At 36.3% G+C, this 19,488-nt stretch overlaps 1 protein-coding gene across 4 annotated transcripts in view; it reads right to left on the bottom strand.

Annotated features, from left to right (window-relative positions):
- The window catches only part of SLC44A5 (solute carrier family 44 member 5), a 373,508-nt gene that overhangs the window by 143,256 nt on the left and 210,764 nt on the right, over positions 1–19,488 (bottom strand). For all 4 annotated transcript variants that reach the window (XM_053693344.1, XM_053693345.1, XM_053693342.1 and 1 more), the window contains exons 5-8: positions 14,898–14,982; positions 10,970–11,095; positions 10,530–10,590; positions 8,057–8,180 (exon numbers count right to left, since the gene is read on the bottom strand). In XM_053693344.1, the coding sequence (XP_053549319.1) occupies positions 8,057–8,180; positions 10,530–10,590; positions 10,970–11,095; positions 14,898–14,982 (396 nt within the window). The remainder of the gene's footprint in view (positions 1–8,056; positions 8,181–10,529; positions 10,591–10,969; positions 11,096–14,897; positions 14,983–19,488) is intronic.

Genomic DNA, 19,488 nt, shown 5'->3' with positions numbered 1-19,488 from the left:
GGTCGGCAGATTAGGGGTTAAAAAATTTTAATCGAGTGGCGGCGATGTGGGGGGACCTCGGTTTAGGGGTACATAGGTAGTTTATAGGTGTTAGTGTACTTTAGGGTACAGTAGTTAAGAGCTTTATGAACCGGCGTTAGCCCAGAAAGCTCTTAACTCCTGCTATTTTCCTGCGGCTGGAGTTTTGTCGTTAGAGCTCTAACGCTCACTTCAGAAACGACTCTAAATACCAGCGTTAGAAAGATCCCATTGAAAAGATAGGATACGCAATTGACGTAAGGGGATCTGCGGTATGGATAAGTCGCGGCTGAAAAGTGAGCGTTAGACCCTATTTTGAGTGACTCCAAATACCGGCGGTAGCCTAAAACCAGCGTTAGGAGCCTCTAACGCTGGTTTTCACGGCTACCGCCGAACTCTAAATCTAGCCGAAAGAAAAATAATAGTTTTACTATTGCATTATATCATTTTGTAATTTCCATAATGAAACATACTATGTAACTATCTTTATAGAAAGAGTTAAAAGATAAGTGTGCGTTTATATATCCGTCTGTGTATATCTTATCTAGATTTAAAGGGACAATCAACACTAACATTGTTATTGTTTAAAAAGATAGATAAAACCTTTACTTCCCATTCCCCAGCTTTGCACAACCAACATTGTTATATTGATATACTTTATAACATTCAAACCTCTAAATTTCTGCCTGTTTCTAAGCCACTATAGACAGCCTCTTAATCACATGATTTTGTATTTGCTTTTAACAATAGGAGACTGCTAGTTCATGTGAGCCACATGGATAACATTGTGCTCATGCCCGTGGGTTTTGCACAACACAGCTAAAATGCAAGTCAATAGATAATAAATAAAAAGTAATGTGATCAGGGGGCTGTCAAAAGAGGCTTAGATACAAGATAATCACAGAGGTAAAAAAGTGTAATAATATAACAGTGTTGGATATGCAAAACTGGGGAATGGGTAATAAAGGGATTATCTATCTTTTTAAACAATAACATTTTTGAGTTGACTGTCCCTTTTAATGTTAAACTGCACATGCTCAAACATAGTTTACAATTAAAGGTCTACAACAGCTAACCAGATGTATTTGCTCTTTTCAAAACACCTCGGCGCTGGAATTTGATGAATACATAACAGAAAAGTTAGAACTCTCTGAGTATTATTCTTATTATTTTTATCAATGCTATATATTAATACAATTTAATTAAAAACAACAATTAAAGGGTCCTGTAAAGATAGTCTCAGATAGCAGTACAAGTGTTAACAACACTCAGAGCAATATGTGGTGTAACAGCAGGCGGTAGCTACTCATAATCAACAAAACATAGGAGGGTCCTCCTACAACCAACTGTCCACAGGATCCGTTGTTACTCAGGACAATATGTGACTTTTGGGGCCACCTCCTTTTCCCGTTATATGTAACATCACAGCTGCCATGCCAGTGCAGTTTCCACCCATCCGTCTCCTTTAAATCCCTGTGAGTGGTTCTGCAGCTAGCAGGGCCACACAGCTCATGGTAAGAAACTATAGTGACAATGCATTTAGTCTGAGGTCTACTTTTACAATATTACTGACATAAGGGGGCTGCAGGGCCCATAATTCTAGGTCAGGCTTGTATATATAGCTGGTGTGATTGCTTGCTGTATAATCAATGCATATGACTAAATAGAGCTGGAATGGAAGGATAGGACTTCAAGGGCCATACATCTGATCTGAGGTTTAAAGTATCTAGAATGAGTTTTAGGCTGCAGAGGCCATACATCTGATCTAAGGTTTAATTTATGAATCAATCTAGATTGAGATTTAGTCCTCAGAAGCCATGCATCTCATTGGAGGTTTAAAGTATGAATAAATCTGGAATGAGGTTTGGGTTGCAGAGGCCATGCATTTGATCTGAGGTCTAATGTATGAATAAATCTGGAATGGGGTTTGGGCTGCAGAGGCTGTGCATCTGATATGAGGATTAATGTACAAATAAATATCAAATGAGGTGTGAGCTGCAGAGGCCGTGCATTTCATCTGAGGTCTAATGTATAAATAAATCTGAAATGAGGTTTGGGTTGCAGAGGCCATGCATCTGATCTGAGGTATAATGTATGAATAAATCTGAAATGAGGTTTGGGTTGCAGAAGCCATCCATCTGATCTGAGGTCTAATGTGTGAATAAAGCTGAAATGAGGTTTGGGTTGCAGAAGCCATCCATCTGATCTGAGGTCTAATGTGTGAGTAAAGCTGAAATGAGGTTTGGGTTGCAGAGGCCGTGCATTTCATCTGTGGTCTCATGTATGAATAAATCTGAAATGAGGTTTGGGTTGCAGAGGCCGTGCATATGATCTGAGGTCTAATGTGGGCATATAGTTGAAATGATGAGTATGAAGTGGACACATGTTTGATACACTGGGCAAAGTTCATAGACAATCATTAGACTGCCTAGGGGTCTCATTGTTAAGGGGAGGTCATGTTAGAAATTATTTACCTATCTTTTCATCTAGTTTTATTAAGTACCCCAATACATAATATTTTGCACATAGGGCCACAGTTAACAAGGGCCAGATAGAGAAGGTTCACTACTGCAAACCTGTCTGCTGGCATTGAATCCAGCGAGCAACAATTTAACATTGCACAAGCAGTTGGCTCTGGCCATTCCAGGATGTTCTAGAGGAACACCCAGGGTTTACTTTTAACCTGAAAAGAAAAAAGAAACAAGTGCAACCCAACTAGGTGCAGGTCATTTAATAAACATAAGTGCGCATAAAAGACAAATGGACACTTACAAGATTAAGAACAAAAAATGCGTTTAAACATATATCCCCTCCGGCCTGTGCTGGGTTATAAAGTTCCTTTGTCCTCCTTCACCATAGCTGTGACAAACCAAATGTGAGCGAAGGTACACTGAAGGTAATTGTTCAGCAAGTCTGGAGGAGTATGATATAGTTCTCAAGAGTTCTCCTGGTGGAGTATGATATAGTTCTCAAAAGTTATCTACGCGTTTTGTCAGTATACACTCTGACTTTCTCAAGAGATGAATGTGCAGAAAATGCCCTTACCAGCTTTTATAGAGGGCCAATCTGTTTGCTTTACCTGAACAAACAATCCTGCACCTGTTCACGCCCCCTCCATTAGGTTCAGGGGTGGTTGTGAGCAGGCACAGGTGTTTTATTTGGAGACTTTTCACCTGAAATTTGTTAAAGCATGTGGAAATTATAAAGACTCTGCATCTAGCGGTCATGTCTCACTATTCCTTTCTCTTTAACTCTTTTCAAGCTTTCTTTTGTGCTCATGTTAGATTGGAGTTTTTTTTAAGTTTTATTCAATGTGTTCTGTAAGGTTTTGAAAGCATGTTTCTATTATAGAGGGTACAGATCTTTATGATTTCTGTAATTCTCAGCAAGATATTAGTTTAAAGCAGTATTTCCCAAACCGGTCCTCACGAACCCCCAACAGGCCTGGTTTTCATTATAGCTGAATTAGTGTACAGGTGAAATAATCAGCTGATCAGTAACCATGGTTACTAACCTGCTCTCACCTATCAGCTGATTATTCCACCTGTGCACTAGTTCAGCTATAATTAAAACCAGGCCTGTTGGGGATACGTGAGGACCGCGTTTGGGAAACACTGGTTTAAAAGCTCATATTAGCTGAAAAAGGACATCCTCTAATTCAGCGATGGTGAGCCATACCTCTGCAACCATTGTTCACTGTTCTTTCTGGCCTGTAAAGAGTGTGGCAAGCCCTCACAAGGAAGCGCACTCACACAGTGAAAACACCAATGGCAACAAGGAAGGAAGACAGCAGACGCAGTAGCGGCGGCGAAAGCAGCAGCCAAGGAGGTACGTTTCTTGGAAGGGGACTGACCATGCAATTCAGCCATTGAGAGGATTCTTATTTTTTGTGGTAGCTAATTTTAATGTATTTTTGTTTGTGTATTAGGCTCCCGGCAGGTGGTCTACGCTACGCCAGCAGTGTCATTCAGGACTGAGCATGAGTGTGAAGCTGCTTTTTATGTAGGGTGCATATCCGGACTCAAGTATTATCATTTGCTACTCCAGCTCTAGTATGAGAACATGAGTAGCAAATGATAATGCCTAAGTCCGGATATGCATCCTACATAAAAATCTCTAGTATGGGAACACAATGTATTTTTAATAGTGTGCATATAGTTTTATTTTTGGAATAATTTGATAATGTTCGTGGTGCTTCTGACTTGAAGAAGAGTTGCACAGCAGGTCATTTTCACTTGGGAAATGTTTGTGCCTGAAAACTTCCTGCCTGGCGCCTACAGTGTGGGCTGAACACGATGAGACGTGGAAAGGGGAGATTTTTACTATGATGCTGCATTGTTAGTAAATAGTCCAAATGTATTTTTCGTTCACTTTTTATGAGGAAAGAGCTTTAGATATCTTACTGTAAACTGACTATAGATTTAAAGCCATGCTGTTTGGGGGTAATATCTGTTTTTTTCTCCCTCTCTCACCCCCCAACCTCTCCCCCTCCCTCAATTTTTGTTACCGAATTATAGCATGTCATTTTTCAACTTTTTATAGCTTTTTAAGGAATAAGTTATATTAAAGGGACAGTCAACACCAGATTTGTAATTGTTTAAAAAGATAATGTCTTTACTACCCATTCCCCAGCTTTGCACAACCAATATTGTTATATTAATATACTTTATAACATTTAAACATCTCTAAATTTCTGCCTGTTTCTAAGCCACTACAAACAGCCTCTTATCACATGCTTTTTTAATAGCTTTTCCCAACAAGAGACTGCTAATTCATGTTAAATACAATAAATATATCCTTGGTTTCCTCCGTTGCATGCGGAACTTATTCTTGCACCCCTTTCCCTTTATGTGCACCAAGATAGATACTTCAGCCTCCTTGCACCAGTCGTGAATGTTTGCAATTGACCTTTTTGGCATGAGAGAATTAGATTATTATTATCTCTAAGTTTCAATTTCAAGGTATCTTGGAGGGTGATACTAAACTTGTCCATTATGCACATTCTATTTCTCCGCATTCTCCCTCTCGGCCATCCTTGTCGTGTCGTAAGCACTAACTTGTAATTTGGTTAACAGCACGTTGGGATCCTGAGAATCCTTTACACTTACGGGCTGTATAGTAAATAGTACTCGGCGGGGAGACTGAGAGGCTGAACGTACCTGTCATGAGGGAATGCACTCCCGGTTGCTAGGTTACATTGGGCAGTCTGAATTTCCCCTGGGTGTTTCTGCGTGTGCATGTGTTCATTCACTTGAATGAATGGAGTGGGGGTGTGTATGTTTATGACTTTCCTGATTGGCCAGTAAAACACAGGTGGGGATCCTGATGGCCTATCAACGCTGGAGTGAGGTTTTAAAGCACGCAAACTTCGTGCTCATTTTAAAATGGCTATGAGTAAGGCTTAGGCCGAAACGCGTAAGCCGTTCACTTTGACACTCCAGTTTTCATTATCTCTGTTTTACCTGGGTTATGTTACCCTTATGTTGTTGCTTTTTGCACCATTTTGGTTTTGTCCAACACTGGAATTTTTAATAAATGCACTAAACTGCTGCCGCTCGAGTGCTTCTCAAGTTTTTGTTTAGTGCTAATTCATGTGCCATAACGATAACGTTGTGCTCACTCCCGTTGAGTTGTGCAGCACACAGCACTGGTTGGCTAAAATGCAAGTCAATAGATAATAAATAAATAGCCATGTGATCAGGGGGCTGTCAGAAGAGGCTTAGATACAAGGCAATCGTAGAGGTAAAAAATTATCTAATATAACTGTTAGTTATGCAAAACTGGGGAATGGGTAATAAAGGGATTATCTATCTTTTAAAAAAATTTGAGTTGACTTTCCCTTTAAATCTAGGCCAATGTTACTCAAATAATAACATTGCCCTAAGCTCTGCTGTAAATAGTTAATATGAACTGGATTAATACACCCGACTCACACTTTAAAATAGTGATATATTTTTAAACGTATCCTAGAAATTTGCAATAAATTAAATATTTCAACAAAGGTCTTTTGTAGAGTGATCAAAACAGTGTATGCAGCTTATTTAATCAGAATGGCATTAAATTCATAACTACATAATTATAGAGCTTATTAGACACAATTCCTGTCATCTAAGCTAAAACAAAAAAGTCTAAGGTCTTCTCTGTTGATAACATTGTGTATAATCATAATAAGTGTAAACCAGACAATTAGGGGATGATACAGTTTTTACTTCTTCATGGTTTGTCATAAAAATAATGTTGTTTTACCTTTATCTTACAGAATACACAAATAGATCACTAAGAAGTGTTTTGTTATTTCTCTCAGAGTAAAATGTTACATTTCAACCATGTGTGAGGATCAAGGATATAAGGATCATTTTCCTGTCCTGGGTACCTAGGCACATTTTTTTTTTAAACAGAAAATAAAACCCCAATGTTTATTCAGTAAAAGTAATAAAACATAGGATATGACAGCCATTTTCTACCACTTATGTTTTTTTTTCACAATGCATAAATATTAAAGGGACATGAAACCCCAAATGTTCCTTTCATTATTCAGATGAGCATGTGATTTTAAACAACATTCTATTTTACTTCTTTTATCACATTGTCTTTGTTTACTTAGTATCTTTTGCTGAAAAGCAAAATATTGTATTATATGGTTCAGATAGAGCGTACAATTTTAAACACCTTTCCAAGTTACTTTTATTATCTAATTTGCTTACTTCTCTTCTTGGTACTGTATCCTTTTGCTGAAAAGGGGACCTAGGTTGGCTCAGGAGCTGGGAGATAGCTGCCGATTGGTAGCTGCACATATATCTCTATTGTCATTGGCTTACTGATGTATTAAGCTAGCGCCCAGTAGTGCATTGCTGCTTCTTCAATAAGGGATACCAAGAGAATGAAGAACATTTGATAATAGTACAAGTACATTGAAAAGTTGTTTAAAAACATATGGTCTATCTGAATCATAAAAGTAACATTTTGGGTTTCATGTCCCTTTAACTACTGATAACAGGAATTTCCCCAGCTTGATTTTTCAAATTCTCATATCTATCTATCTATCTATCGATCTATCTGTGTCTCTTTATATCTATCTATCTATGTCTCTTTATATCTATCTATCATCTATGTATCTATCAATCTATGTCTCTTTCTGTCTATCTATCCATCCATTTATCATCCATCCATCTATCTAACTATCTATCTATGTCTCTTTATATCTATCATCTCTCTCTCTATCTACTATCTATATATATCTATCAATTTATGTCTCTATGTATCTATGTCTCTTTACATCTATCTATCTATCTATCATCCATCCATTTATCTATCTATCTATCATCTATCTATCTATCATCCATCCATGTTTCTATATCTCTATCATCTATCCATCCATCTAGAGGCATTATTTAATATATATCTATGTCTCTTTATATCTATTCTATCTATCTATCTATCTATCTATCTATCTATCATCTATCTAACATCCATCTATCTATCTATCTATCTATGTCTCTTTATATCTATCATCCATCCATCTATCTATCCATCTATCCATCCATATATCTATCAATATATCTATCCATCTATCTATCTATCTATCTATCTATCTATCTCTCTATCTATCATCCATCCATCTATCTATGTCTCTATCTATCTATCTATTTATCAATCTATGTATCTATCTATCTACCATCCATCCAACCAACCAGCTATCTATATATGTCTCTATCTATCTATCTCTCTGTTTATCTATATTTCTATTTATCTATCTATCTTTTATATATAATGTCTCCCCTGTGTGACATTCTTCATAGCCACATCTATCTTCCCAATCAGTGTTAGGTGCATTAATAAAACAATTTCACTCCAGAGGTTTCTGGGTTAATTAGGCTTATTACATAGTGTGAAGTTACAAGTGATAACCTACATGTTTATCCCTAATTACACAGTAATAATCATCTGCACTATGTTAGGACACAAATAATATAAAATCTCACGGTGTCAGATGGCTAACACTGCAGCTGACATTCCCAGATATTAAACAACAACTTACTTGGCAGCTTCTCTGAGGTCTGTTACATTTCTCATGTGACCGTTCCCATCTTTGAATAAGGTCTTGTTTGCAACGGTCAGCACGCCATTCCTTGTGGAAAAATCAGGGAAGCATCTCTGGAGAACTAATGGGAAAGAAAGAAAATGAGCGATTTGCTTACCTTTACGTATATTGCTAAACGCAGTACACTAATGTTAGACACCACTATAAAAAGTAATACCATTGCTCTATAGAAGTAGCAAATTAACAGCGCCTGGAACTCCAGGATTTTAATTATGCGTTTAAAGGAATATTTATTTATTATTGCCTACTATTCATGTGATTTATCTCTGAAAATTGTTTTGTTTTTTCACTGTTTGTAGAGAAGAAGGAGCGCATCCTACAGACTTCAGAACACTGATCCTACAACATTTTACACAGTGGTTGCTTGATCAGAGCAGGCGCTAGATCTGTCCAAAATTGGCTGAACAGGCCACAGTAAAGAACATATGATAAACATCAGCTTTTTAGTTTTAAATATAGGGAGTCGACAGGTGACAAGTGAAGGATTTGAAATCTTTAAATGAAAAAAAAAAAAATCTTAATGTAGCCACCAATCAGGAAGCACTACCCTGGCTACGGAACCAAAAATGGGCTGGCTCCTAAGCTTGCATTCCTGCTTTTAAAATAAAGATACCAAGAGAATGTTGAAAAATTTGATAATAGGAGTAAATTAGAAAGTTGCTTAAAATGTCATGCTCTATCTGAATCATGAAAGAAAAAATTGGGGTTTCATATCCCTTTAAATGGATTTGATAGATTATGAAGTTTTAAATAGCTTTCCAATTTACTTCTATTATCAAATTTACTTAGTTCTCTTGGTATCCTTTCTTAAAGAGGATAGAGTTCAGGACTGTGCACATGTCTTAAGCCATGTGGCAGCAGTGTTTGCAAAATTGATAATAGTTTTGTTATACTTAGTTGCAAACAATGCTGTAATAGACTGCTAAGACACACACACACTCCAGAGCTCCTACCAGCCTACCTAGATTAACTCTTCAACAAAGGATAACAAAGAAAATTTGATAATAGAAGTAAATTTTATAGTTGATTAAAATTGCATTTTCTATCTGAATCATGAAAATTTAAGTTTGGCTTTACTGTCCCTTTAAGTAAATAAAAACATGTAAAATCATATTTATGCAATATTCATATTTAATAAAGTGTTATACTGAGAATTTACTGCAAATATTACATTCCAATGTTCTGCCCACAGCAGAATTTGTTTTATTTATTAATAAATAAAAAATCATATATATATACTGTTACTTTATTACAAGAATGTTGGTTAATCAACAAGCGCATAATAAAAAGACTATGCAAAAGCACTTACTCTGAATTTACAAATGAGCAGTACATTTATTTCTGACAAATTTTTCAATTTCTTCCAATTCCCTGCCCTCCGTATCACGTGACAGCCATTAACAAATCACAGACTTATATTTATCAGGGGACAGCAGCTAAAAATTAAATCAAGTTAAAAGTTGTAGGTAGTTTTTTTTTTTTTTTTTTTTTATGGGGGTCAGGATTGGCCAAGCACAAATGTGAATCTTACATCCTTATTGGTCGACTGGTTGACACATGACTTAATCAGCTGACAAAAACATTGCTGGATACTTATTGGATAGTGTAAATTTGCAGCCTTCCCACGAGTAGAAAAGCTGTCCGAGCCTTTAAAATCAACAATTTTTTTTGTCACATGTATTTATGTTATTTTGTCATATTTCAAACAAGTGCAAACAATAGCAAAAATGTGATCTTTTTAGTATTTTCCCAAACATAAGAAAATACAATCTAATCACAAAAAAATGTAAATCAGCCCCTAAAGAAATAAAAAGAAAATACAAACACACAACCTGTGCACAGACATACATACATACACATATACATACATAGACATACACACAAACATACATACAACATACATACACATATACATACATACACACACACAAACATGCATACACACACATACATAGATACATACACACAACATACACACACACATACATACATAGATACATATACACAACATACATACACACACAGATACATACATACACACATACAGTACATACACATACATACATACTGTACATACACATACATATACATACATACACATATAAATACAAACACACATACATACACACACAAATACATACAAACATACATACATACACATATACATACACATATACATACACACATACATACAAACACACATACATACAAACACACATACATACACATATACATACATACACACATGCATACACACATACACATATACATACAAACATACATACACATATACATACATACATACATAGCCCACAGATCACATAACTGTAGTATTAAAAAAATCATTCATTTCAATATGTTTATACCAACTCAACAGGAAAACAAATTTGCTAAATTTGACGTAACTTACACGGCCTGCTAGGGATAATCATTGATGGGCAATCTTCATCCCTTAGGACTTCTGTAATAAACTGAGAAAATCCTATATCAGGTAACATTTCTACATTCTATTTGGTATATATGCCTCAGTGTTCTCCACCAGTCGGGTGGCATTATCCAGTGGGCACAGTGTAACACTTTGTAATATTATATAATTTCCTGGTATTTATTAAGGTTATTTAAACTATCCAAAGCACAAAATGATTGCAGAATGTAACATAAATTGATTAAATAATAATATGTGCAACAAGCACTGAAAATATTTATATTATCTAGTTTTAGCTAGTCGTGGGGTTAGTAAAATCATCAGGGTGTTGAGCTTGTTAAATAAGGTCCCTTATGCATATTAAAAGTAATGTATTCTTTTATATAATTCCCTTCCTTTGTTTGTATTTGTTTGCACCCACTCACCTTTTTGGGGTTGTCAAATCCAGGCCTGCAGAACTGCTTGTAATAGAGCCAGTAGCTGCTGTTATATCTATTTGCTTGCATGTCTAGATAGGTAGCAAATCTGTCTGGGCACTTTGATACACAGAGCTGTAAACAAAAAAATGTTAACTGTTAAATGAACACTGAAGTCAAAATGACACTTTTACGGTTTTGACCAAATGACTAACTGGCAGATCATAACCCACGACTAAGAATATGTAGTTTGGGGTGGCCACAACTCTAAAGAACCCGCTGCCAGTTGTCCAGTTTTCAACCGGATAGTCCCGTATTTCACCAGGCTGTCCTGTAAAATCTATACGAAAATACTGGACACTTAAATGAGAACAGACAGGTAAAATTTAAAATAGTATGTTTCTATGTATAACAAATACAAACACAGCCCAGAAAGTGAACGTGTACTGCTCTTTGTGTTACCGGTAGCCAAGAAGGGTGTTAAATACTGCTCGGTGTACCCTGTATGATTTGCAGCTTTTTTTTTTTACTGTCACCCATGGTGGTGTAAAACATTACTCTGCGTGTGCTTCTAGGTATCAAGGGGAGTCCGTTGTCTGCTGTGCATATGTAACTGGAGGTAAAACATTTTATTATTGTTACTGGCATCTTAAGGGATACAGTTGTGAAAAATATTTCTGGCGGTAACTAAGGTGGAGGTTTCTGGTGGCTCCATGGTTTGACTTCAACAACCAAATGTGCCCAGTCAGTTAAAAGTTGTACAGTATTTTGTGCAGGATAGATGACAACCCTATCTGTAAGGGAGAACTGCAGATAGAAGGTATCCTTCAACCTTACCTAAATCTAGCCCTGTGATACTGGACAGTCTTATTAAATATATTATTAGTTGTGACTTTCATAGCAAAAGGTTCATATGTGGCCCTTTAGGGTTCTTAACATTGATCTGCGGTCTCCATGTGCTAAGAATTGTTACACTACTGGTTTAGATAGAGCATGCAGTTTTAATAAAACTTTCCAAATTACTTGTTATCAAATTTACTTAATTCTTTTGGTGTCCTTTGCTGAAGAGTAAACCTAAGTAGATTCGGAATGTGTACATGTCTTTATCAGCAGTGTTTGCAACAATGTTGTACATTGTTAAAACACTGCTGCCATAGTGTACTAAGGACACATGCATACTCCTGAGCCTACCTAGGTTTACTCTTCAACAAAGGATACCAGGAAAACAAACCAAATATGTCATTTAGATTTTTGTTATAACCTTAAGGACACAGATACATTTATGGTTACTGAACACACTAATAATAATAATATATTTTCTTAAAAATGTCCAGTGTCACAGGATGGATGGAGTGTTCCCTATGTCTATTGTTCTCCCCCCCACTGGGGTCTTTAGAGTTGTACTTCTCACAGATGGTTGGTTAAGTCAAAGGGGCATAGTTATCAAGTTCCGTATGAATCTTATCATGTGTGTAATCAACTTATTAGCCAATAGTGTGACAAGGACAGTAATATATAAATTGTTGGACAGCTGCTTATTATTATTCTATGATTACGGGATACACCCAAAATGCATGGAGGTGGTCCCTTTGTTTTGTATTATTTTTCTTGAAGTGAGTCTAATTATTATTAATACCCACAATTCTTTATTATTTTACTACGTTTTTAATAAAGTTTTTAGTTCAATGGATGGAGCTGGCATGTGTTTTTAAGAGGTTCATGGGTGAATCTACAAAATTTTACACCCATAGGGCTCTCCGTATTTCTTAAATGGTATCCACCTTGTCCTAGCGCCGGGAAGAGAAGGTTCAGGACAGTATGCTGCACAAACCGTGAGTGTGTTTCTTTACTGCATTTAAGAGGATTATGTTTAAGATTAGACTCACAAGTTTCCAATAATAAAGCAGCATATATACCCTCACTTCAAAGGTTTGTTATATAGACATTTACACTGAAGTTTATTCTGCAAATTCTATGGATTGTGTTGCCTTGTCTGGAACAATTTGCTGTGTTTTACATCCACCTTGAGTGCACCCACCTTGTTTGCCCACCCATGAGATATTCCCAAAGAACACTTTCTCCTAGGACCACAAAAGCTATAGCATACATCCTTAGTTCTGCTTTTTTCTCACGTATTTCTAAAACAAGCGCAGAGGGTCGCATGAGGATGTCAGGCCGGCAGTTGGTCATTCCTAATGTTTTGTGACACTTTTTTGTTTTGCGAAACAGTTAACCAAAGCTCACAGTGAGGACACAGTGATCATTCTAGCGTAAATCCCAACTGCACCCAAGCGATCGCGTTTTCTTTCAACTTGTAAGACGAGCAGAAAACCTGCTGTGCGCAAACAGCCGCTATAAAACCCACATAACTGTTAACACGCCACTCGTAATCTGGCCCTTTGTCGGCAAGGATTGTGTAAGTGGCAGGTGTTAACAGTGGGCGTGTCTGGGTGGGTGGGCAGTCAGTGTGACTCAGACAGTCTCTTAAAACCAGGACACTGAGTAGCTGCAGTCAGGAAGTGAACCGATCTCCCAACCGTGACAATCCCGCAGCTGGTTATGAGATATGGAGCACGGGCGGAACTACCATTGATGCAACAGGGGGGCAGTGGCACCAGGGTCCAAGTGCTGGGGACCAAAGCAGCAAGTCTATACATAGGCGTGTGCAGAAACTTTCAATCCTAATAAAAGGGAAGCATTTTATTAGCACAGGTTGCAGGTCCATCTTATCTATCTATCTATCTATCTATCTATCTATCTATCTACCTATCTATCTATCTGTCTGTATGTCTGTCTAGTTATCTTAAAATCATCATACAGAACATGTATATTCTTACAATTGTTTACTACTGAGTAACCTTTTGGGGGTCCCAAACAAAATATTGCACCAGGGCCATCTATTGAGTAGGTCTGCTGCTACTAAGGAACATAGCCTGTTATATTGCACCTGGATGTATTCTTCCTTTATGACTATGTGGTCGGGCACAATCTATTGGCTATCAGCTCCCAAAATTGTTTTTTTTTTTAATACCAGCCGGATTTAAAGCCGAGTTTCTTGAGTGAACACAATGCTATATTATATTGTTTGTTAAAAACCATCCGGCACAAAAGAGTTTTCAACTGAAAAGCTCCCAAAAATTACTTTTTGAGTGTTAACTGCCTGTTTTCGAAATAGAATCTGAGAGGTCTCCTGAAACTGACAAATACAATAGCCTATTCACACCTCTTAAAGTCACAGCAAAGCTCTATTTACTGAGCCCCATTGTTTACTTGGTCAAAAAAATTTTTTTTTACATGTGTGGGAATACACTGGCTCACCAGATGTATAAGCTAGATCCTAGTAGTCCATTACTTCTGGAGCTTACTTTAACTATGTGTTTAATTCCTTTTCATGGGTTGAACACAAGGTTATATACAAGCAATAGTGCAATATAAAAAGCTCTTAACATATTATAGTATTTTATTTTATCATTTTTATTCCCCTTTAAGTATGCAGGGCCAACTACAGCATCTCTGGAGGAAGTGAAACTAAAGCAATATTAAGAGATATTATACAGCAAAAACAAATAAATAAAATGTAAAAATAATAATAGAATAATAAAGACTGAAATGAATCTTGTAAACAATAGTCAATAAACACTTATAATCACGTCTTGTAAAGAAACAGCATAATACACAGTGATTGTTTTTTATGTGCCAAAATTCACTCATATCTACTTAATTTAGTGAATCTGTTAAGTAGAAAAACATAGAAGTGGCGCAGCTGTAGAAACTGCTTACTGAATGTTACCCGTTGTATATTTATTCCTGATCTACAGTAACTATAATAACATATATTCAGCTATTTTACAGATAACATAATGTGATCTGCAACAAACAAGATGTATTGAGATAATTGTGTATCATAACGGACAAGCATGAAGTCTTAATAACTTACCTGTGTGGTAGGGCACTGTAGGTTTATAAGCACAATTGGATTTGCACATCGTAGAATATTAAAATACATCAATATAGTCTTGTTCCTGTAATGGAAAAGCAACACTATTTAACGTTTTGAATAAAAAGGGAAAATACTAAAGTGGAAGCAAAAGCTCTAAATTTTGACTATAGAAAATCAGGTGTTATAAAAAAATATATATACAGGTGGCCCTCGATTTACGCCGGTTCAATTTGCGCCGTTTCAGAATAACAACCTTTTTTTTCAGTCATGTGGCTGCTATTGAAAAGCATTGAGAAGCATTGCATTGATTAAAATAGCCAGTAGGTGGAGCTGTCCGCTTGTGTTGCAGCAAAGATATGCAAAGCCAAGCACAGAAATAGGCTGGAATTAATTAGTCTAGCTAGACATGAGCTATCGAGCAGCTTTCATAGGAACAAGATCTTCCTGTCTATAAATCAGTCCAGATTGAAATGCATAGAAGGAACTGTTTGCAGGAAAATGCAAGTAAAGTCTGTGTTGTGTGATTATTTCATAAGGTTTATAATGCAGTTTAGCAAATGTTTTTGTTCATTTAACTTAGTTTAATTATATATTCTGTGTTGTGTGATTATTTTATTAGGTTTATAATGCTGTTTAGCATTTAAAGTCTTCATATCAAAGCTTTAAAAATAATGTTTAGGTGTTACTTATGACAATTTTGAGAGGGGCCTGGAACCTAACTCCCTCACTTCCCATTGACTTACATTATAAACTGGGTCTCAATTTACAACGGTTTCGATTTACAACCATTCCTTCTGGAACCTAACCACCGGCGTAAACTGAGGGCTACCTGTATTATTATTTATCATGTACATTTTGCACATGAAAGTATTTTTTCCCTAAATGTTTCTTTCATGATTCAGATAGCACATAACATTTTAAACACATTTCCAAATTGCTTCTATTACCCAATTTTCTTCCTTTACTTGTTATCCTTTGTTGAAAAGCAGGAGTTTAAGCTCAGGAGTGTGCACGTGTTTGAAGCACTATATGGCAGCAGTTTTGCAACAATGTTATACATTAGCCAGTACACTAGATGGCAGCACTATTTCTAGTCGTTTAGTGCTCCAGACATGCGCAGGCTAACTATCTAGATATCTCTTCAACAAAGAATATGATGAAAATGAAGAAAATCTGATAATAGAAGTAAATAAGAGACTGGTATTCTCTGCCTGAATCATGAAAAAAAAATTGTCTTTCATATCCCTTTAAACTACTTTTTATTTTCATGCTGGTAAAAAGTTTGTCTATATCCACCAATAGAGTTGTGGGAGCTGTCCCCATCAGCCAGTGAGCAAATTAGTCAAACACACGCATTCATTTTCTGATATTCTTATGTCAGTCAAGTTTAAAATATTTTTCATATGTTTTGTTACTATCCCAATATATGCATGAAATACAATATTTGATTCAGATAGAACATGCAATTTTAAACAACTTTCCAATTGACTTATAGTATCAAATTTGCTTTGTTCTATTAGTATTCTTTGTTGAAAAGCATACCTAGGTAGGCTTGGGTACAGCAATACACTACTGGGAGCTAGCTGCTTATTGGTAAATGCACATATATGCCTCTTCTGATTGGCTCGTCTGATGTGTTTTGCTAGCTCCCAGTAGTGCATTGCTTGTCCTTTTACAAAAGATACAATGACAACTAAGCAAATTTGATAACAGAAGTATTTTTGGGGGGTTTAGGTCCCTTTATTAAACTTGAGCTGGTTGTGCATTCACATTTGTGAATTTCCAAAAGTCATCCACTAGATGGCGCCTAAAGGCAATGGTTAATTAGAGGCAAAATGACACATATTCTTTAATACTTTATTTTTGGTTTGCTTTGTTCAACTGTTCATATTACATATACCCCTCTCTGTATGCACGTGTAAGAGATGCTTATTTTGTAGGAATTAAAATGAGTGAATATGTGCACAGACCAGATAACAATATATAACAAATGTGCCATACTTAATATGTGGCCCTCCAGATTCCCTGCAGGGACAGGACAATATCAGTAACATTATAATAAAGATGGGGGTTATCAGATGATATTTGAATTTGGTGAGGGAGGGGCAGTTGGGATTATTGATCCAGCATAAGTAGCAGAGACAAGTACAATAAAGTGATGGCAGAATTACAGGTATTATGATAGGAAACTGGCAAACTAAATCCAATTTTTTATTCTATCACAATTCTCTCATTATTTTTAGCAGCAATGTGGTGTTACACATAGTGATGCCAGTCTTGGTTCTATACATTGGTGGATCATCTGCTTGTCCCTTGATCTGTTAAAGGGATAGTCTACACCAGAATTTGTATTGTTTAAAACAATAGATAATCCCTTAATTACCTATTCCCCAGTGTTGCATAACCAACACAGTTATAATAATACACGTTTTACCTCTGTAATTACCTTATATCTAAGCCTCTGCAGACTGCCCCCTTATTTTAGTTCTTTTGACAGACTTGCATTTTAGCCAATCAGTGCTGACTCCTAGGTAACTCCACGGGCGTGAGCTGAATGTTATCTATATGGCACACATGAACTAATGCCCTCTAGTTGTGAACAAATGTCAAAATGCATTCAGATAAGAGGCAGCCTTCAAGGGCTAAGAAATTAGCATATGAACTTCCCAGGTTTAGCTTTCAACTAAGAATACCAAGAAAACAGAGCAAAATTGATGATAAAAGTAAATTGGAAAGTTGCTCAAAATAGCATGCCCTATCTGAATCATGAAAGTTTATTTTTGACTAGACTGTCCCTTTAAATACTATTAAAGGGACAGTAAAGTCAAAATTAAACTCTAGTGATTTAGATAGAACCTGCAATTTTATACAACTTACCAATTTACTTCTATTATCAAATTTGCTTTGTTTTCTTGGTATCATTAGCTGAAGAGTAAAGCTAAGTAGGCTAAAAGGAGCTCAGGAGCATGCAGATGTCTTTAGCATTCTATGGCAGCTGGGTTGGCAACTATATTAAACATTGCTATAAACATTGTTGCAAACACTGCTGCCAGATGTCTAAAGACATGTGCACACTCCTGAGCTCACCCAAGATTACAATTAAAGTGATGGTAAACGTTTCCCTTTCTATAAAATGGAAGCTATATTTTAGATTGAGTTTAATTAATCAGTTATAATAAAGATAGGCTGTTACTTACTTTTTAAAGTAGCGCTGAAATTCTAATACCCCGCACTTCGGCTGCCCCCTTCAAAACTAATTTTTTTTGTGTGCTGACATTTTTTACTGTTTTCCAATTGGTGAAAAAATAAATGTGTCGGTGCCGTATGGCTAGAGTGCCAATTGGCAACCAGTAAAAAAACATCAGCACACAAAAAATAATAATTTTGAAGTGGGCAGCCGAAGTGCGGGGTATTAGAATTTCAGCGCTGCATTATAAAGTAAGTTACAGCCTGCGTTCATTACAACTGATGAATTAAACTTAATCTAAATAATCACTAACATTTCGGATCTGTTTATAGAAGAGGGGCATAAAACAAGTTGGAATAGAGACAAAATAATATAATATGTACTTTAATTACTTTTCCTGCAAATTTATACTGCAGTGCCTCGTCATTAACCCTTTATTTTTAGTTTATGAATTGTAGAGCTCTAACTCCCCCCACACATTTCCTTTTATGGCTGTAACTATAGCCACCTTTGTTTTGGTAAAATGCAGAAGTGAATAGGGATTATCTGCTGGAGCATGCCTAGAAGCTGTGAACTCAGTTGAAATACAATGCCTGTGTCTAAACACTGATAAGGGGGGTGGAGTTGGCTGCTCCAGACAGCACAGCTTTGTAACTAATTTTCCTTATTTTTGAAAATGATTTTAAAATACTTGCCAGCAATTTTTAAACAATTTTTTAATGCAAACTATTTTTACTTAAAGGGTCACTGAACCCAATTTTTTTCTTTTGTGATTCAGATAGAGCATGCAATTTTAATCAACTTTCTAATGTTCTCCTATTAGCAAATGTTCTTCATTCTCTTGGTATCTTTATTTGAAAAACAAGAATGTAAGTTTAGATGCAGGCCCATTTTGGTGAAAAACCTGGGTTGTTCTTGCTGATTGGTGGATACATTCATCCACCAATAAACAAGTGCTGTCCAAGGTTCTGGACTTTCTTTTTCAAATAAAGATAGCAAGAGAACGAAAAAAAAATGATCATAGGAGTACATTAGAAAGTTGCTTAAAATTGCATGCTCTATCTGAATCACAAATGAAAAAAATTGGGTTCAATGTCCCTTAAATTAGCCCTTTTAGGATATGCAAAGATCTCAACCTGTTTTATGGCACTTTAAAGGATTTTAAGATACAGCAAAATTGATCATAAATGTAAACTGGAAAGTTGTTTAATTTATCATGTTCTATCCAATCCATTTAAATTTAATTTGAACTTTACTGTCCCTTTAACGCTACAGCCACCAGATAGATCGCCACTGTAATTAATTCCTTAACCCCCAAACCAGCCAGGGAGTAAATCCTTACCTGAGGCTTCTCTCTTGAATCCTGACTGGCTAAAGGGACATGAAACCCCACAATTTTCT

This window comes from Bombina bombina, chromosome 10 (assembly GCF_027579735.1).
Source record: "Bombina bombina isolate aBomBom1 chromosome 10, aBomBom1.pri, whole genome shotgun sequence".
Classification (NCBI taxonomy): domain Eukaryota; kingdom Metazoa; phylum Chordata; class Amphibia; order Anura; family Bombinatoridae; genus Bombina; species Bombina bombina.
Note: the sequence above shows the minus strand (reverse complement) of the source record. Positions and strands in the feature narration are given on the sequence as shown.